Source organism: Sylvia atricapilla, chromosome 20, assembly GCF_009819655.1.
Source record: "Sylvia atricapilla isolate bSylAtr1 chromosome 20, bSylAtr1.pri, whole genome shotgun sequence".
In the NCBI taxonomy this organism is placed as follows: Eukaryota; Metazoa; Chordata; class Aves; order Passeriformes; family Sylviidae; genus Sylvia; species Sylvia atricapilla.
Window position 1 is genome coordinate 3,573,703 of NC_089159.1, and position 21,941 is coordinate 3,595,643.

General features: G+C 43.9%; 1 protein-coding gene across 1 annotated transcript in view; it reads right to left on the bottom strand.

Moving 5' to 3' along the window:
• The window catches only part of LOC136369997 (sphingosine-1-phosphate transporter SPNS2-like), a 134,176-nt gene extending 112,543 nt beyond the window's left edge, over positions 1-21,633 (bottom strand). The window contains exon 1 of the mRNA XM_066333172.1: positions 21,239-21,633. Within this exon, the coding sequence (XP_066189269.1) occupies positions 21,239-21,533 (295 nt within the window). The 5' untranslated portion in view covers positions 21,534-21,633. The remainder of the gene's footprint in view (positions 1-21,238) is intronic.
• Positions 21,634-21,941: the final 308 nt, after the last annotated feature.

The following is a 21,941-nucleotide window of genomic DNA, read 5'->3' on the forward strand; positions in this document are numbered from 1 at the left end:
GAGCAGGCAGCCAGGTGCCCCCAGGAGGGATGCACCCTGCCAAGGGAGCTGCAGCATTCCTCACCAGCCCCCACGCTGGGATGGTTTGCCCCAGAAGCAGTTTACTCCATAGGCTCTCCCCCGCAAGGTATTAGGGATGATGGAAGTGAAAACAAGAGAAAATTAATCTTTTTTTATTAATTTAGAAAGATGCGATTCATGACTCATCGTGAGCTTGTGTAAATAATGACATCGTTTAAATCTTATTTGTAATTATACTTAAAGCCAGAGACTTTCAAAGCTGCACTGAGAATAAGGCATCCAACTGTCTAATTTATTGTTATTTTAAGCAGGTACTGTATGCCCAAATTCCCTTGGCAGATTATATCTCAGCTTAAGTGTTTTGCTAGAGGTAATTTTCACATGTTCATGACAGCAGCAATGAGAGGAAGGAAATCAAACAAAAGAGAATTCCATCTATGTCATCCAATTTCTTCCTCTCTCTGGCAAGCCTGGAAGTGCTTTGTGCATGACTGAGAAACTGCACATTCCCTGTGCTCCACCTGGTTTGGCAGGGAAGAGAAAGTGGAAGTGAGGAAAGACCAAATGCAAGTGGTTTGGGAAAGGAAACAAACCAATAGGTGCTCTTTATCTGCCATGCAATCTTAGAAAAATGAAAAACTGCTCCTTGTGCTACTTCTCATTCTATGAGGCACCTGTTCATTCATTACAGCAATGGTAATAAGGAACACAAACTCACAAGCAGATCACCTTGAAAGTCTTGTTCATACTTCCTCAGACTCCTGCAATCCTCAACCACGGACTTAAATTTAATAAGGATCAAATAATATGTAGAGAAAACTAGAAGTTACCAAGGGGAAAATAATTTGTGCTAATGCATATATAAACCTGGAGCAGCAATCTGCCTAGGAAATAAGTCTTATTAACACCTTGCTTAAAATACCCATGGCATGCTTGGAGGGCACCTGGTGATCCTCAAGGAAATGGATGCAATTTTGAGGACCTGTCATCTGGCTGGTTGATCTGGAAAAGTTGGACCAAGAACAAAAACGGTTGGAGAAGTGCCTAACATGTATCTGCTGCTTTTAAATACTTATCACAGCGCTGCACTTGTTGCATGAAATCCAAGATGTAGCAAACACATGGAAAATTACCTAATGTACATAACTGCTAGTAGCCAGAAGGACCAAAGTCACACATTTATTCAGTACAGAAGTTGGACTGGGAAAGAGTTACCACCCAGCTTTCCTCAAGACACTGTTTTAATGAGAAATTTCTACATATAAGTATAATCAGATCCTAAAATCCTATATTTACATGGACTGCAGGATCTATATCATATATTCAGAAATAAATCGGTTTAACTTTTTTCTTTCTCTGCTAATAGGAATCTGGGCTGCTCCTCCCAAAACAAAGAAACTTGCCTTCCACGTCAACTCAAATTCCCATGCAATGGATTTTATTTTTGTTTTGTCTCCTGCTCGTTTTGCTCCCACTCTGTGATGGAAGTGACACTGAGGAATCAGAGCTACTCCTTGCACACTGAAACTGAAACTAAACTGAACAGGTTTTCCTTCTGTGTCCAGAAACATGATCAGCAGGTTGACTTTTATATGGCCGTTATTTAAAAACCCACACAACCTTTTCCAGCCTGGAACTGACTTCCAGTTTCTTTCTTGACTTAGCTGTGTCCCTGTCAGTGTCTGCTACAGTCAAGGAAATACAGCTTGATATCTTCAGTGGCAGAAGTGGAGAAATCTCTTTCAATTAATGCATTTTAAATGACCTATGATTTCAGAGACCACTATTAATTCATCTCCTCACATGTTGGGTCACAAACTGCTCTTCCCTCTCTTCTGATACACTAAGGGCCCAGAGGAGGACTGCAGATATTGAGGGACAATAGACATTAGATGTTAAAAATTCAAGTGTTAGAAATGAGAAAGATATTTATCACATGAAGACACACTCCATCCTACTCCTACCTTCTTTTTTGTATAATTTCCTCTTTTTTATATTGTTATTAATGCCATTTTTTTGGGAGAGAAGAGGGAAAAATATTCACCTTGGGCACACCACCCTAGGATACTGCCAAAAGAAAAGACTGCATAAAACATCTATAGACATAAGGTTCCTGCTGTGTGCTGGAGGCAGAATCTATCACCATTCAGCTAAATGCTGCAATAGAGAAGTGGAGAAAAACTACAGAAATTGCTTTGAAAACAAAAACAAAAAACTGCTTTCCTGGAGCTATCATCAGGTTTGCTTGTCAGATCGGATGCTTTTTTCTATGCTCCATTCAAATGCAAAGAAAATGCTTGAGGAAAATTGCTAGTTCTGATATTTACACCCTTCACATGCGCAGCTGGAATGAGATTTCTGCCGTGGTGGAGCAACAGCATCAACAAAATAGTCTAAGCCTAATGGCAGTCACACTGCAAGCACTATTTAAACATATGCAAAGGATTTCTTGATTCCCTGCTACATATTTTTTAGTAAACTTCATGCTTATATAATTTTTAAGTACTTATTGTTACAACAAATTTTAGGAAAATGGGCCAACTCAGTGTAAGATGAGTTTGAGAGTAGAACTGGAGGAAGGAGGTTAATAAAGGTAGATGTGGGACTTGGGGACATGGTGACCTTGGCAGTGCTGGGAATACACAGACTTGATGACCTGAAAGGTCCTTTCCAATCTAAGCAATTCTGTGATTCCCTGAAAATCCTCCCTACTTCAGCAAGGAAAGCAGAAGCTTCACAGAAGTTCCACAGAAGGCAAATCTTTCCTGAGTCACCAGCAAACACTTAGCGTGTTTTAGTTTCCATCTGACAGCAGCACACGCTCTGCCTCATGCCATGGCTTTCCAAGGAAACACTTACAGAATCAGCCCAAATTTTTAGAGAAGTAGGATTTAAGAAATGCCATCTCCTATGAGATTTGGCACTCTCCTTAAAACAGCTGTTACTGAATGCTTTAAGACTAAGCTCTACAAACCCACATGGTTGTACAAAAAATCCCCCAAACAGGAAAAAAACAGGCTCCAAATCCACAATACAACTCTGTCACATCCAAAACCTTTTTATCTCTAAGTTTCATAGCAAAATTGAAAGGTCTACTCATTATTGTGGCCACAGTTGTGGCAATTATTATTTGGAGGGTGTAAATTTCTGCCAGACATCAGCACCATATCTTTTTTTTTTTTTTTTGCAAGCAGAAAAATGATGATTCCTGACACAAAAATCTTGCTCAGACATAAGACAACAAGGCCACAGATTAATAGAGACACAGTTGAAAGGAGAATACAAGAAAACAATGCATAATTTCTGTCCCTTTGACAGGTATCCAGAGGTTTAGGTTGGATATTAGGAAAAATGTCTTCACTGAAAGGGTTGTCCAGCCCTGGCACAGCTGCCCAGGCCAGTGGTGGAGTCCCCAGCCCTGGAGGGATTTAACAGATGTGAGGATATAGCACCTGGGGACATGGGTTAGTAGTGGCCTTGGCAGTGCTGGGGGAATAGCTGGACTCAATCTTGGAGATCTTTCCCAACCTAAACTAATTTATGATTCTAGGCTGATCAACTCAAGGCTCTTTTTGTTAGTATAACTGGTGCAAAATACTTCTGCATCCATAGAGCTACAAGTAAATAAAATCCTCTGCCCTTTGCTTTGTTAACAAAATGCTACCTTGCCTTAAGGATGTTGTCTGGGGTTTTGTCCCCATAAAAATTTAATTGCCTAATCTTTCTTATCCAATCAGCACAGTGTCACAGTACTTTGCTTATCAGCTGCTTATTCCCAGAAACCTGCCCTGCCCTGATCCTCTTATTCCTGCTCCCCAAGTCACCTGCCAAAGCAACTACTTGTGTGGCCTGCCCAGAGCAGAGAGGGAGTAAAATCACCTGGAAGGGAAAGGGAAGAGAAAGGGGGATGTATGTTATTGCATTACTTACCCCTCCCTGCAGAAAACAATGACTGATTTTGGCACTCGGTGCCATGGTTAAATTGAGGTGTTAGGGCATGGGTTGGACTTGATGATCTTGAAGGTCTCTTCCAACCTACACATTCTGTGAACTCTGTGAATTTGCCTTATAAGACAAAATTAACAATACTCCTGCCTACAAATATCCCAGAAAGCCTCCAGAAATGAGCAAACACATTAGTCTAGCTGAAGCATATCCCAATCCTCACCTCCGTTACACCAGCTGGATACAGGCTGGTTCCAAAGCCTCCTAAAGTGCTCTGAGTTGCATCAAGTTCCTCTTCAAGTCCTTTATACCAACTGATATGTTCTAAAACACATCCATTTTTGTCACAGGACAGCTATTTAAAAGCCCTCCATCAATATATTTTTACTTACAGCCCTTGTCCTCTTTCTCCCTTTCACACACACACACACTTGGAATAAGCAGGGAAAGATTCCTGTTTTAATGCACACTTCCATTAGCTGCAAACAAAAGGTGTGAAAGGAAATTAGGCATGCATGTCAGCTCATTCACAAATTAACTACCTATTCATTTACAGGAGCACTGGAAGCCCTGCCAAATAACAGGAGGTGAGAAGCAGTGCTTTTCTGACAGCGTGGAAACAACTGGAGCAGGTAGATGACGGATATCTCCATTTCTCAGAGAAGCCATTTCAGGATCGACTCCTCCTGGTTGCTGTTCCCAGTTTCCAAGCACAAGGCAGACATCAGCATCATCACCAACACTACGATATTAACGATAAACAACTAACTTACAGGCCCACTGTGAGTGCTGATTATTTGGGAGGAGTTTTTACATGCCAGAGAGGCTGTGCTAGGTGGGAAAGCAAAGCCAGAGAGGCTGAGTTTTGTTATCCCAGGGCATACAGCAGGTCTGAAGAATGGTCTCCATGGAAGAAGGGCCACCTGTGAACTCCATATGAATTCCTGCTGCAGGACCCTGACATGACTGAGCCTCCTTTCTCTCCTTTCCATCCTTGCTGTTCTGCTGCCACAGCACCACTATGATGCAGCAGCTGGAGCGCACAGAGACTTCTGCAGCAGGATCTGGACCTGTGGGCTCTGTGGTAACACAAACAGCAACACTTCATGGCAGTGCCCAAAACCAAGTTTGAGCTCTCTGTCCCTTCACCTGTTTATCCTAACACAGGAAAATAAAGTAGTAAAATCTAGATCTCAGTTGTACAATATAAACACTCGGCAACTGCCCTGTTTGTATTCACACTAACGTGGAGACTATTCCCAGCTATTCCCAGCTATTTCCCTTCCAAACTTGACATTACTCAACTTAGATCAAGATATGCACATCCTTTCCTTCCTGAAACTTTTCAGCCCAAAATAAACATTCCTCTTTCACAATTAAATGCCTTTATAGAAACCCACTACTAACATTTCACAGCACATTTGAAAAATAGATGCTTGCAGCCTATCAAGTAAAGCATTTTGCTTAAATTACACACTCTTCTTTCATGAAATTCCAGCATGTGGTTTTGCCTTCTCTCCATCCCTGGGCCTGCACAAGACAACACTGCAGACCCATATTCTGCTTCATCTTAGTCAACATAAAACCCCCTTCGTTTGTTGAGCAGCAGATAAAGATGGTCAGCCTTATCACTGAGGGCTGCCAAGGGCACAGACATTGAGGTAAGGAAATTCCAGTGAAGGAATCCATGCCTACAGCTGTGGCACAGGTAATCTGTGTGCTAAGCACAGCTCCTGACATAACCAGCAGGACAGTGCCCTTAACTGCAACTCCTAAGTGTAAATGGAAACAGTTTGTAATTCCTGTATAACCAAAGAGCCTTCCCCAGGCACCTCAGACTCAAGATGCACCCATGAGTACTTTAGAAAGCGTGAAGACTTCAGTAAATTTTAGAGCTGAGCAGAAAAGTAAAAATACCAAGAGCTGAAAGTGTCTTTGTACGTTGAGTCTGACCTCCATCCACACCTTCACTTACCTCATAAGCCCCTGGAGAGCTGAACAGTTGGTTAATTGCATTTAATTGTCTGTCCTCTTACTTGAGAGATCCATACTAAGGCTAAGAGAGTATCAACAGTCATAACAACATGAGATGCCAAGAGGATGAAACTGATGTAAAAAGCAAACAACAAAGAGTAAAGTTAAATTTCTTTGGACTCCTAAAAAAAACCCCAAACCCAACAAAAAAACCACCCAACAAAACCAAGATGAAACCCAACTGAAATGATGAAAACCAGATCAAAGTGCAACTCATATCCATCTCTCCTTTCATCTCAGCATTTCAAGTTCTGAGATTTGATAAAAAATGATTATTCTTTCAGTTTATGACATAACAGTTAAACATATGGCATAAAACAAAGAGACTGGGTGCTAGCTGACCTCAAAGTATGCAGCTAATGATTTCAAACCAGCCAAAGGCTCATAGCAGTAGCTGATCCTTCCAGCAGCTGACAGGAATTAAAGAGCAGGGCACATTATTTGGAAAATTCTAGGATTTTCCATAATGAAAGCCTCAGAGTTGCTCCCATAGTATCTTGATCTCACATACTGAAGCATTGCAGAAGAGGACAGCCTGTTTCTCCAGCACACCCTTCTGCTGGATGGTTCCACTGCTTTCCAAAGGGTACAAACCTTACAGCCAACACACAACCCCGCTCTGCCTCGGTGCTCACAGCAGGCACCTCCTGCACCCCTGCTCATCCTCACCACCTTCCCAGGGCTGTCTGCCCCAGAAAACCCAGAGGTGCTCATCCTCCCTGCAAGGCAGGAGCCTCCACCTCCACCAAACGGAGAAAAACCACGCTGAAGAGTGTTCAAAAGTGTTCAGAATTCCAGCTCAGAAAGAGAGAGCTGCCCATGGCCAACATTTCTAAAGGCAAAATTACAGCATGCGGGAATTACAGATCTGCAGACAAACCAGTAATTTGTGAGGAATTCAAGCCACCAGAAGCGACAAACAAAATTAGACACAGTCTCCTTTTAACCTCATCTCTATTTTAAGAGCTTTTTTTTTCTTTCTTTCTTTTTTTAAAAAAGAGGGTTTGTATATATTCTGTTGTTCAAGTTTCCATGAAATTGGGCTGAGACTGTTTAGGAACAATGTTTCTCCATCATTTACTCTCTTTACCTTAGGATGTGTAAAATTATGCCCATGCCTGTACAAGGAGGTTTCTCTCAGCCATTTAACAGTGACAGAGTCACCCAGCGGATAAAATACAGTAGCCACATGAAAATTTCCATCATCTGTGCAAACATGCTGCTTGACTGGAGGCTGTCGGCTCTGGGATTTTTTTTTTTTTTAGGTTCCCTTGCATTCTTTCAGTCTTCTCCCAATTGGTGACTACTAAAGTCAAAAGGCAGCTCTTTCCCAAAGTGACTCTCACTCATCTACATGTCAATAGACTGAACTATGGAAAAACAAAACAAGAACCAAGCCAATTTCCACCCGCTCAACTCAATAACAATAAAATCACACAACAGCATCTTTAAAGCCATGCCTGTTCATTTGGATAATTACTCTAACAGCCCATCTAAGCATGGCCTCTCTCCCCAATGGAGAGACCAAAACCTGAAGGAGAAGGAGGAAACAGCTCATCTGTTGAACACAATGTTAGGAAATGTGAGGTGAACATTCCTCACCACAGCAAGATAAATGTTCCCAGCCCAGCACAAAGAAAGGGTTCATATTTCATATATTTTCCATTGTTTGAGCTTGCTTATACATAAGCAACTGCATTTAGCAATTACCAATGGGGGAGACTGAGCAGCTAAAAAGATTATCGTGTTTTAACAATGCAACAGCAGAATGAATGAGGGAGGCTGCACCCTGTTCAGTTCCACTGATGTTCTCCAGTTCCAGTAGAGAGCCACGCTTCCATGGGTACTGTTACCTGTAACACTCACTCATGGGATGTGCATCATCTGCTGCACAAAGGAAAATTATCCATCCATGAAAGTTACCCTCAGTGGGAGGGCTGCAGCAATGAACTCCAAAGGAAGCCAAACACCACTGTTCAGTGCTTAGTCTAAGCAGGGCTCTTATAAAGAGCTCATCCTGTCTCACTGGTCTTCAGTGGTAAAAAAGGAATAGATACACATCTGTATGGAACCCAAGAATTCCGGACTGAAATGAGCCAGTACTTTGATACATAAAATATTTCAATGAGGTGGCTCCGTGACATAAGGAAATACCCTGTAGGTAGTGATGGAGGAGGTGGTTTTAGGCTGATTCGACTCCAAGGAGTTCATCAGGCAGTGAAGGGCACAGAGGAAGGACTTGCACAGCCCTGGCAATGTCACAGCCTGTGCCTGTTCCACACTCATGTGCTGCTGCATCTCCACCCTGCCCAGACCGCAGCTGCTGTGACTGGCACCGGGTCCTGCACAGGGAAAGGGCAGCAGCCTTGTGCTCCAGGGAAGGCACAATGCCCAAGGATCTCAAAAGAAACGGCAGGAAAGGCTTTACCGACCTACAAAGGCTTTCAAAGAGAAGTCTGCAGTGTTGCATGAGTGACTGCTCCAGCTCCAGTGACACAGCATCCTCACACAGTTATCACTGCCCAGCAAGTGCTGCCTTTATGCGATTAACAGAAACCCCCTAACACTGCCTGCTCTAGCTTTCATTCTGTGCTCTGAAAGCACTCTTCTACTGGACCTTTACAAAAATAATACAGCGTGTTTGTGGACAAAGACAAGCGTTACAAGGCTGGCAAGGAATTAAGTGTCCTTAAAACCATTAATTGGGATGGAAGGAACAGGGAACGCTTATCAGTCCGGGCTGCTGGCACACGAGGTCACAGCAGCAGCCAGCCGCGGCAGGTGCAGGCGCTGAAATCTGCGGGCACATTCTGCAGGGACGGCTTCAAACAGAGCTGCTCTTCTCTGCTGCGGCCGCTTAATTTGATTACACACAAGTTAGAGCCGGGGGAAGGGAAGGGACGGGAAGGGAAGGGAAGGGAAGGGAAGGGAAGGGAAGGGAAGGGAAGGGAAGGGAAGGGAAGGGAAGGGAAGGGAAGGGAAGGGAAGGGAAGGGAAGGGAAGGGAAGGGAAGGGAAGGGAAGGGAAGGGAAGGGAAGGGAAGGGAAGGGAAGGGAAGGGAAGGGAAGGGAAGGGAAGGGAAGGGAAGGAAGGGAAGGGAAGGGAAGGGAAGGGAAGGGAAGGGAAGGGAAGGGAAGGGAAGGGAAGGGAAGGGAAGGGAAGGGAAGGGAAGGGAAGGGAAGGGAAGGGAAGGGAAGGGAAGGGAAGGGAAGGGAAGGGAAGGGAAGGGAAGGCAGCAGCCAGGACCCCGTGGGCGCCCATGCGGGAGGTACGGGCCGCCCGCAGCCGCGGTGTGAGCGCGGGGCTCTGAGCGGCACCGCCGTGAAATCGCGGAGCAGCAGACAGCTGACACGGCTCGAGCCGCCGGGAGACACAAAATGACTCGCTCTGCCCCTCAGCAAACCACATGCCGCATAGCAATTTGGACTGGAGAGACGCTGTTCTGGATTTAAAGGGATACCCATGCTCCCAGGGCAGGAGGGTGGCTGTGTGACTGTCCCTCGCACACACCGTCACACTCCGTCCCTAACACTTGGAGGTGTCACATTCTTTCAGCTTTCCGCCCACCACGCCTTTCACTACCCGGCTTTTTAAAAAAAATACTAACCGACTCTTTTGTAACAATAATCTCTAACCTAAAATTATCCCGAGCGTGCTCTTGCTTCCCTCTAGCCCTGGAATCTTACAGAAGAGCCCTGGGACTGTTCCTTTAAAAGACAGAACAATTCAGTCTCTACTGAATTATGGGTTAAAAGGGAAAATAAAACCCAAAGCAAAAAACCCAGTGTCTAGGATCAGGTCCTCCAGACTAAGCCCAAGAATATCACTAAAGAAGAAAAATTGCTCTTGTTGGGATATTTAGATACAAGATATTTTTAAATCTACCTTAAAATTGTTATGACACTACCTACCAGAGTCTAATTATACTTTCATAATGATACGTATTAATATCTAAAGTGTGTAATTACAAAGGACCCAATATATTTTAGAAACACCATACTTATAAACCTATTTTTTTAAATAGAAATTTCCTGCATGACTGTAAGATCTGTATTTTAGTCCTCCTGTCTTGATGACTCAATACTAGCAGAGGCAACTGGACTCCACATGTTTGAATAAAAAGCTGCAAACAGGGATCTTCTATATTATGTCAAAGGCATTGATCAGAAAAACCACCAAAACCTTGCTCCTGCAGAATAAAAAAATGCCTGAAAACAGTAGAGAAATAAAGGAAAATAAAATAATTATTATAATAATTTTTCTTCTTAGCAGCTTCCTTCATTAAAGCAAAAACTTTTATGCATTTGTTTTAATCTACAAAGAGAACTGGTGCATTGGAAACAGAGGACTTGCCAGCCAAAAGGGTGATTAATGGAATTTGCAAACATCTTAATTATCAGATCAGTGCTACAAATCTACTAACTAGTGGTGTCCACACCATGGCTGAGCCTGCCTGTTGTTTTCTGGCAGTCTCTGGGCAGAGACCACAGAGAACATCTATGGCTGCCTGGACAATCCCAATCTCCCACTGCTGGGCTCATGTTGTACACACAAACCTCTTCTGCAGGTAACAGTGGCCCAAGAAATCTCTCCCACCCAGGACTGAAGTGGTTTGTGCTTCAATTGCACAAGTCTGAGTGAATAAAACCAAACATCATCAGGTTACAAAGCCCAGTCATTTCTAAATGGTGATGAACGCATTTCCCACTCACAAAGGAAATGAGAAGGGATGGTACAATAGAGCTTGACTAAATATTTAAACCAAAAATGTTAAATCCTGATTCAGATTTTATTGCACGTGCTTACAGACAGAGGCCTTTCCCCAGCCACTCACATAACTTCTGGTTTTATTCAAACATCAGCTCCACTTCTAATTTATTCTTGTTAAGTGGCTTTCAGCAATGCAAGTGATTTAAATGCACACTTGAGAGGCAAATGTAAGCTTGCAATAAAGTGCAGTTTGACATTTAAACCATTACATATTTTTGAACGTAATATGACTACAGAAGCATTACTAATTTTGGTCACTTCCAGACAAAAGTTTAAAAAACACAATGAAATGCAGACCAAAAGTGATTTACCTCTTTTCTCCAGCAACTCTCTTGATTCACAGTCCGAAAACTTGAAAATTTTGGTAGCTTTGTAGTAACATAAAGCACTTCCACTGCACCTTAAATAGCTGACAAAAACGTGCCTTAATACCATCTCAATACAACATTAAGAACAAACATAATTATAACTTGACTTGAAAAAGTTTTAGCTTCTAAGAGTGCCACTTCTCCAATGCCCCCAACTCCAGCAGCTTAAGAGCATGACTCAAAACTTAAGTCATGGAACACCTTCATGGGTGTTAAAGCACACATAAAACAGTGCATGAGCTTCCAAAACTGGCCCCAGCTTACAAAGTAACTGAGCAATATTCATTTACGCCCATTTGGAATTGCTAACATGTAAGAGGTGAAAATTTCAACTACTTAAAAATATACGTTTCATGAAGGAAATAGCAAGTGATCCTAAACTTCAGCAGATCTGCCAAGACCCCGCTATAATGAAGCAATGAAGTGAATTCATTAATTTTATTGCTTTTGCAGCTTCTGTACAGTTCAAGGTACACCCCAGAGCCAAAAAGCACATAGCAACATATGCTGGGCAGGTGTTGCTGACTGCTCCTGAGCATCCAGCATCTCTAAATGTCTAAAAAGGAGATCAAATAAACACAGAGGCAAAGGAAATAAAGTTGGTTATTTCCTCAATGACTAGGAATTGCTGTTGCTGAGAAGGGCAAGGGAGGAGAGCAGGAGATACATTCATTTTGTGGGGCACCAGTGGCTGAATGCCCAGTAGCTCCCAACAACCTCATGTTCTGACCACTGACTCAAGGTTTTTCATTAGGGATGGAGTAATTGCTTGTGCAGTCTGTATGTAAGTGCAGATGAACAAAACCTCCACAATTCCTCTCATTTAGAGCGGAAAAAAAAATCATCTTCCTTGTCTTAATATCACTTGGGAATAAAACATGCAAACCCCACATAATAACTAATCATCAGAAGCTCAGGAACCTCAGCACATCGTTCTTACAGTCAAAAATCAATGACTAGAAGCCAACACTTGGCATTTTCTGTACCTTGTTATAGGAAAGTCATCATGGAGAGATTAACGTTTGCCCTTCCAAGCACTATTACTCAGGTACTTTGTTTGGTACTTCTGAGTTACAAATTCCTGAAAAATTGCAAAGGCAAAAATAAAAGTCTCATATCCTAATACTATTGCATTGAATAATTTTTTTTGTCCTCTGTCTTCTCTTCCCTATGAGAAAAGGAACTAACACATCCAAGATGGAGCTGATCAAGAACTGTGAGTTTTAATCAGAACACTGTAGCTGTCAGTCACCAGTAGCCCTTGGGTATTTTGTTTCCTGAATATATAAAAGATTGTTATCCTGAAAGTCAGTCAGCATTTCTGGCTGCGAGACGGAAATAACAAGACTATTAGAAATGTTTTCACACTGGTATAACTGCAGCAGTATTTGAGTTCTAATAGCTCACCACTCCAACACAGCAATGACCCCTCTTTATGAGCCACACTGCTGCAATAGAAATGACTTCTCCTTATTGCATAGTTTGCACACTTGGTATTTATTAATAGTGTTGCAATTCTGTATTAATTATTATTTAGCACTGAGAACACACCTGAAACTGCAGAAAATTAGTGCCTGGCCCAAAGTGTTTAAGCAGCTCTGATTCAGCATCCCATAAGCAACATTTCATCCACCAACCTGCTCAGGGACTAAAGCCGGGACAGCAGTGGCACTTGGTCAGCTGATGTCACATCAAATTATTTACATCCTACAGCTTGGGACAGCCAAGCGCCAGTGGGTCTGGCTGGGGCAAAGTTTACAAGCACCAGTCTGTTGGAAAAAAACACCCAACACTAAAGGCAAGGTGAAAATGAGAATACAGTATCTTATGCAAAATTATTAGAAAAGATATCCTGTCATAGTCTCCCATTTTCAAATGAAAAGTCTCACTGAAGAGGAACAGAGCAAGAGCACACAGTGGTTTGTGAACTTCCCAAAGTGCCCACCTGGTAGGAAAGCTGTACTAAAGCAGCTGCCTAAGCCAGGATTAAAAGCAAAACTTCCAAGGTCATGACCACCACACAGGCACAAATCATGAAATGCAAACGTGACAGGCAGAGAGAAGGGAAAACTGCAAATCAACAACAGGGCAAGACCCCCCCACTGCCCTCCCTTCCAGATCCATACTGCTTTGTTGGCAAACCCTCCTGAAGGATCACTTCTCTGAAATGAGAATATGCAGAGAGCACAGATCAGCAAATCCCAGGACAGCCATGGGAATCAGAGCCAACCTTCAGACAGGTTTAATTCCGGCCCTGCAGACTTCACACAGACACGGGTCCTGTTGCCACTGTCACTTCACCCATTTTTGTTGTTTTCCATATTGCCAAGAACACAGATCTGTATTCTAAGACAATAATGACATGTTACTAATACAAATAGAGAAAATAGGAAGCTATGAAACAAATAATTAACAGTGATCTGTTATTTACATAATTATTGGCAGAAGCCTAAATAAGGAGTAAGATGGATTACTGCAGTTTTGGTTCAAGGCAGCCTTAAAATAAAAAAAATCAAACAAAAAAAATCATCACATGCCAAGGCTGAAGGGATTTTCATTCCAGCATGGGGTTCTCTCACTCTGCCAGCCAAGCTCCAAGCTCTTACTGCAGCTATTCTCCAGATAAACACTGATCTTTTCCTCCTGCTCTTCTGTTCAGCTACTGCAGTTGCTGGCCACCAGCAGAAGCATACGAAATTTATTTTTTAAAAAAACCAAAACAAAGAAACAAACAAAAAAATCTCTATAGGAGATAGTATTGCTCACCAACAACGTGACCCTGGTATGTTCATATTGCTCAAGCCTGAACTTAAGACAGGCAAGGCATAAAGCCTAGTTTTTCTTCTGTATTTCTCTCTCTTCTCTAAAGCTAAACTTGCTCTATGATTTCAGTTGTGGCAGGAGATCAGTTCTGGAGAAGGAGGATTGCTACTTATCCCCTCAAAACCAGAAGTACAGAATAGGACATGCTCCACTGCTGGCCAGCAGGTTCAGCCTGACAGAAGAATTCTGTTCCTTACTCTGTCATTTTATATAGTGAGAGATAACCTGGTGGTTCCAGCCCTGCCTGGTGCAGAGGCTCCCATGAAACACACAGCACCATGAAGAGTGGAAAGAGCCACCAGAACATCCTGAACACCTCAGTCAAGAGCCTTCCAAAAGGAACCATCAAACACTCCTGACTGCTGACAGGTCCAAGCATGACCACAAGCAGGAAGGATTCCACATCCCTTCAGTCAGTCAGGATCCCTTATATTCTCATCCTCCTGGGGTTTTATATACTGTTGTAAAACCAGGAGCACGGGTATTAGTGCTCCCTCCCTTTCACTTCCTTTCCCTGCAACCCTACAGAAATAGCTGGGTTACATCTGACAAAAGCACACACAAAATAACAATGAGAACAGATGTGTCAAGAAAAGAAAAACCAAAAGTGCCTGCTGTGCTCAGCAGTTCAGCAGTTCTAGGTAGGGTGCTCATCTAGTTGATGAATTGCAGGGTGAGATGTTCTACAGCACCCAAGTCAAAGGGGGCATCCAGTAGTTAAGAACTCAGTAGTAATGACTGGGGGATTGTTCATTGGTTTGGGTTGTCTGGGGGCTTCTTTCTCTTATTTTTCCCCTACCTGTCTCAGATGTGCCTCTTGATTTTCAGACCAGGAATTTCAGATCAGTTCACCAAAAATGCAATCTACAGGAGAAGTCCATGCCAAGATCTGTACTCAAACTTCTCTGGAAACCATGAGGTGTTGTTCACCTCACTTACACCTCTCTGGGCTCTGAGCCCAAGCCCATTTTGCTCAATTCCCATTAACTTCCGTGGCCCCTTGGGCACCTCACAGGTTCTTCGTAGAACTCATTTTGCACACACATTATTTTTTCTGGAACACTCACCTCCCTACATCCATAGTGCCAATTTCCACAAAACTCTCTCAGCCAGAAGGGCATCAACCTCCTTCATCCATTTCCAAGAGACATCTTCACCCTTTCTCCTGTGAGGCTCATCATGTTTGGAAGATGCTGTTTGTAAACTCCTGTAGAAAGCTGCTCTTTTCTTCCCTCAAATCCCTCCTCACCCCTTGGCTACAATGCCTACCAAAAAGGCTCCAACTGCTCATCTTCCAGGGCCTCTCCCACTGACCAGTGCTGTCTCTTGTGTCCCTCTGACCCTCCACCCTTGGCCTACAGCTCTCTGATATATCTTGGAGGTATGGAGATAGATGTGGATGGATTATAAGTACTTTGGGTCCACCACCTTAATTCATAGAAGCTGCACAATAATGTCCTGGTCTGTAATACACATCAAGTAATGATGGTGAAAACACGTAATTCAGAGGAGTTCTGATTTTTATCAGAAAAAAAAACCCTGAAGTCTTTTTTTCTGATAAAAAAAAACCTCTGGGGTTCCTAATTTTTATCTGTCAAATAAAATCGTGGTTTCCCAGTGAATCTCCTGAAGAGGTACCAGGAGCTTTTCCTGATAGTTATAAGGAACCTCATGACCTTTACAGACCTTATTTGATATAGGTGATACATTATAACACCTTTCAACCACAAGTTCCTCAGCAACTGAAATACCAAACAAGAGCTATGGGATTTTGTATTACAGGAAAAGTCACCAGTTTTTAACAATATCTGTTCAAATTTATAACTCACCATGCTACGTCATCAGCAGCTTATTTGTTTCTCATGCACAGCATACCAGAAAAAAAAAGAAGAGTAAATGTCCTCACTTATTCCCGTTTATTATACAAGTTGAGTGATAGAAGTTAACCCTATTGCAGCTTGGTATGGTATTTGAAGTCTGAAGGAATGATTACAGATTTCCCACACTTTTGACCAGAGAAGCTTTATCACAAACTTTCTGGTATTGACAGTCACCAAGATCAAGGAACTAATGAGATCATTACATTATTCTTAAGAACACACTCAATATTTATGAGTATATTAACTCCATGTAATAAAGGCCACATTCTCTGGCTGTGATGACTTGGATGCTTTGGGGATAAAATTAATCAACATGCATGAAAGAGGATCTCAGAGTCAAACAGGAAAATCTGCACATAATAACAAAGATAGTTAGTATCTGGCAAACCTACAGCACAAGGAAGAAAAAAATACTATGATTAAACATAATAAGACTTCACTTGAAATGTAAAATACTCTGGAACAAATCCTGCCAAGTCGCATGAGAAGCAGCAAACAGGAAGCAGCAGCCTTTGCAATAAAGCCCAACACACAGGGAAAACAGAACACCAGGGAACAAGATGCTAGAGCACAGCCCCTGTCACTGTGCTGCAGAGCACTTTCTGTCTCCTGCTTTTGAAGTGCACCAGGTTCAAGTCTAACTTTTGCTCCCAAGACAGGACTTGTTGAATTCTGAGTGAGTAGCAGGTCCCTGCTGCCCGAGTAGAACACTGTCATCCTTTCACAAACTCTCACGTGTGTGAGCTGACAGCACTGCTGGCTTAAGTGCATTGTGTCAGTATTATTTTCTAATATTTTCCAGCATTACATTCCTTCCAGAGCTCTGTCCTGGGTGCTTGCACTGCCTCTAAACACTTCCCTCCCTGAAGCTATAAGCACTGAGCATAATCTTGTTAAAAGGGGAGAAGGGGCTCTTTTCATCCCATTCCTTGTGAATTCTCTGAATACATTCACTAAAAAACACTAAATGGGGCATTATGTGACTATCAGAAATGTGAGCTCACAAGTAAAAAGAAGCAGTTTTGGCTCTCAACCTCTTGAATGTCTTTGAACTTTAGAGTTAGTGCTGAACCTTTCCTAACCCTTCAGCCAGAGTCTGTACTACGTAGCTGTAAACTTGACTTTCAACTTTCAGTGATCATTTGCATGTATGTATCTTCAAAGAATGGCATTTGATTTGCAACTATGTGTTGTAATGAGAGGCTAATTAACACAAATACAGTTATTAGCAAGTTGCAGACACTTAAAGGACAAAACCAGCAGACCAAAGTCTGTGACACACTGTGTGACAGGGATGGAGAATCTCAAGGATGAACTGACACCAGCCAAGGCTCTGCCACTAACTCCATTACCACAGGCAAATCACCGATATTCTGCAACTTGGTTTCCCCTTCTGCAGTGGGATAGTGAGACTCATTTACTTTGCTGGGTAGTTCTCCAGCTTAATTAAATCGTTACCTTTAAATTAAAGCAATACAGAAATGCCAGGAAGTAGCATCTGAATTAGAAGGTGGAGGTGACACCCTAATGAAGCAAGACTATTTCCATCGTCAACAGCAGGCACAGTAAAAGGTCACCCATGGTATAATTGTGAAACCACATTCCAAGCTTCTGAAGGCAAGATGACTTTTCCCAAAACTTCATTAAGGAAGAAGATATGTCCCAGCATCATGGCATGGCTGCAATCCTGCAGTTTCACAGGAAATCTCAATCATAATGGTTTCATGACTTTTGTTTTCCCCTTGTCCTTACTCATTTGCTATCCCAATAGCAGTGAAATACCACAGCTTTTGAAAGAATGCTTTTTCCACAGGCAACTGTTTTCAGTATGATCAAAGAACTAGTAAGAAAATTGCAGAGGATCATTTCCCTTCAAGTTGGTAATGCTCAGCACTGATTGAATTTTCAATCTTTTCTGTACAAAAGCCACAGTAGAGGCACTTGTTTTGTCTGGGACAGCTTCTCCCAAATATCAGGATATTCCAACATACTCCACACACACTGGAAATTTCCAACTCTTTGTAAACATAAGGACCTTATTGAAATACCCACTACTGCTGTGCAGACTCTTTATTTGTAAGTACTGGAAGAAACTTATTCTTAAACCTTAAGAAACAGGCCAGTCCTCAGTGGAGGCCCATTTTCATCATGCATTCCCAAAAAAAGCTGCAAGCTTGGTGTCAGGTGTGAAGCTGTGTATGCCCTGTATCTTGGAAACTGCACTCAAGCTCTGTCCCAGATACCAAAAAGGCATATTCCCATCATAAACTCATTTAGTCCATTCTGGGAAGTCATTAAACCAAAACCAGGGCAACAGGCAGCTACTTCCTTGTGTGCTGCACTTGAAAAAAAGATTATCCAAAACCAGCTCATTATACACAACGTTTATGTGTCCAGAGTGTAAACACTGAGAAGTAAAACATTTGCTGTTTGCTTTGTAGCAATGTAAAAGCTTTTACTTATAAGGGCAAGATGAGATATAGGACAGGCCAGCCTAGTTCTTTCTATTGCATAAGATACTCTTGCATTTATTTACTGGATATATACCATCCAGCTTGTGTGAGGATTTCTTAGAAAATAGTGGAAAATACTCAGGAAATTATCTGGAAATAACTCTGTATATTTTTCCCCCAGTAAATAAATACATCCTTGCATAAACTTGTTAAATATATATATACACGCTAAATATATGCTTGCATTTGCTTATACTTTTTGGAAAACAAAAATGATTGCAACCAAGTTCTCAAGTAAGACAGAAGATGTACTTGGAGTACCATGCCCATACAGCTGGATACTCTGTTGGCTTCTGTCTGTCTGTCAGCTGCCTGCTAATTGCTTTTGAGGCCACTGACCTGCCTTTGACTAAATTTGACAGCAGGAAGAAGTCCCAAAGCTTCCAACACTTTCATTTTATAAAATTGTTGGGTAGATGCAAGACTCTCATAAGACAAGAAGAGAAAGGCTAATGACAAAGGTCAACTATTATTTGACATCAGAGAATCCACAGCAGGGATCACCCTAGAGACAAATCCTCAGGAATCAGTTTCCATTGGTACTGCTGCTCCTCTAACACTTGTTTCAAATAGAGCTGGAACCAGAAATTAATTCCAGTTCTCACAACAGTCCACTGGCCTTAGGTAAATCATAATTTCTGATGCTACTTCCCCTGCCATAATGTGGCTGGTGTTAAAATCCCTTATTACGTTGCTGCAACAATTCATATTTGAAATGTACTTTGAAGGTCTGGAGAGTTGTATTTACTAATTATTACCTGTCTTGAGACATGAGCTGAATATTCAAAGTGCTAGCTTGATTCATCTGCAAGTGCACATCACATAAGCATGTGGTATGTACTAAGACTCAAAATACAAAAGTAAAGATTACTTTTAGAGAAGACTTTATAATCAAGTCAGTTTTGAGTTCAAAACATATAATTTTTATTACCACAACTCTTCCATTACACTGGATTTAAATTATTTCATGTTTTAGATTAGCACTTTATACAACACCAGTTTGAAAAGTAAATACCAATTGACAGAAGACAAAAAGCCCATGCAAAGTTTGATTCTGTCCCCAAAGGCAAGTCTGATGTCTGAGATCTTAAACCTTTGATATCAAGCTGAATGTTAATAGATAAGTTCCACAGGGCAGTTATTGAGCACAGTAATACCAGAGCTTGTCCCAGAAATACCAGCAATCACAGCACTGGGTTTGGCAATGCCACATTACAGCAGGCAGGCATTTTTATTCTCTGCTTGGTCAGGCACCTTCCAGCCTTTCCAGAAAAGAAGATGCTTTCAGTTCTTACAGGCAGAAAATTCAGATTGCAAAGGTCTCAGTGGAAGTGATAGAGCAAATAGGTGAACTAGATGTGTTTTCTGTTTTTTTTTTTTTCCTTTTTTTTTAAGAATGCATGAGGGGAGGAATAGCTTCCTAAAAAGGAAACTTCCCATGCATTAAAGGTGCTTTGTAGTAAAATTCTATTTAGAGAGGTCCCTATTTGAGGGCAAGAGAGCACACTACAATCTCCTTCAATAATAACAGATTAACCTTGTATCTTCAAGCTTTCATCTGTAACTGACTACCAGCAGAGTACTCAACATCTCCCAGTCCTGGCCCTTAATTCCTGAAGGAACAAGCCACATCTAAAAAGAAAAACAAAAAAGCCACAATGGTGCCAGCTTAATTTTCCTTCTAATCCTCCCCATTTCCCTACTCCAGACAAAATAAATACAACCTGGCCAATTTATTCTGACAACAGTGACTTAGATTTATGTCCCTTGCTCCCTATCATTGCCCTACAAACATATATTATTTTAATGTAGTATAAACAAATATCGGATTTGCTTAACACCACATTGAGTCCTAGTGATTAAAACATATATATGCATAGAGAAAAATTTATACATGCACAAACTCCTTTGTAAGCTCTGAAGATAAAATTATCAGTATTGCCAAACAGAGAATATGTATTATATTCTAATGACATGAGACAGTTGATTACCAACAAGCCTACTTCATTTCTCATTAGAAAAAGTTCAGTGATCTCCTTCCCTGCTGTTATTGCCTGACAAGAATAAACAAGGAGTCGTCTCTAGGGATGGCACAGTAAACACCCAAACAGACATTTGCTCTGGAGCTGAGCTTCACCGTAGTAGTAAGTACTGAGGAACGTAGTGGTTCACACAGTACGGCTGCTCACACATCCACCGGCGCATGATTTTAAGTGTTTACCTCTAGAAAACCGAGCTTCGCAAAGTGCACTGCAGCTGCCTGGCTGCTCCTCCTGCGCCCGCTCCTGCCAGCGCTGCTGTCACCTGCTCGGCAGTTCTGCAGGGAAGGGACCCTCCTTGGCACGGGGCTGAAGGGCAGCCGGGTGTTCCAGAAACAAAGCCAAGGGGATTTGCTTCGCTGCGATTTTCACCCAAGGACAGACGCAGGGCTGTGGCCAGCCTGCTCTCCCCCCGTTGGGCAGCAGGCTGTGCCCCTCCGGCCGCGGCTGCACCTGTCGCCCGCAGCGCTCCCCCGGTGCCGGGATCGATAACGCGTCTGCCATCGCCCCGAGCCCAGCGCCCTCCGCTCCCGCCGCACACACCGCTCCCCGCCGAGCCCCGCCGAGCCCCGGCTCCGCCATCGAGCGCACACAAACAAAGGGCGCTCCTCTTATTTTCGATAAAATTCAGACAAACTAGAGAACAATACCGGAGGGGCCGCACAATGGGCACCGGCCGCGCCGCATCCCTCACGCCATCCCTCCCTCTCCAGCGGCGGCAGGGCGGGCGAGCCGCGCTGACCCCGGCCCGGGACAGCCCCGGGGGCGGCGGCGGCTGCACCGTGCCCGGCAAGGGCTGTCCCCGGGCAGCGGGGGATGCCCTCACGGCCGCGGGGTGCGCTCACCTGCCACCGTGTACCGGTCCAGGTAGTTGAGCACGTTGCCCACACTGAGGATGCCGGCGGCTGCTACCCGGGCCCGGCCGAGGGTCGGCGCCTTGCGGAGGGCGGCGGGGCGGTCGGGGTGCTTGCCGCCCACCGGGGGGTTCATCCTGCCCGACAGGGTCTGCACCTCGCCCTCAGCGCCCCGGCCGCAGCAGCCCCGCTCGCCGTCCTCTTCCTCCTCCTCGTCGCCAGCTCGGAGCCGCCCGCCGCAGCCCGGGCTGCTGCCGGAGGAGCCGTCGCTTTCCAGGCACATCATGAGCCGCGGGAAGGAATCTCGGCGTGCGGGAGCCCGGGCGGGGTGACCGACGGACGGACGGACAGGCGGACGGAGGCTGCGAGCGGAGCGCGCTCAGCGCCGCATCCCGCGGTAGTCCCGACCCGGCCGGGACAGGCCGGCCTGACAGCCCGGGCGGGCGGGGCCGGGGGCGGGGCCGGGGATGGATCCGCCCCCGGCCGCGCCCCGCCCCGCCCCTCCGGCCGTGCGCCCCGCCCCGGCGGCCCCGAGGGCTCGGTGAGCGCGGCTCGGGGCGGCGCGGCGGGGCGGGGGTTAGCCGCCTGTGAGCTGGTCCTGACGGCTGTTCCCTCAGCCGCGCTCTACACCGGCCCTTCAGCCGTCCGCAGGGCAGCCCGCAGGGGTATCCCCTCAGCCCGCCTCCTCAGACCG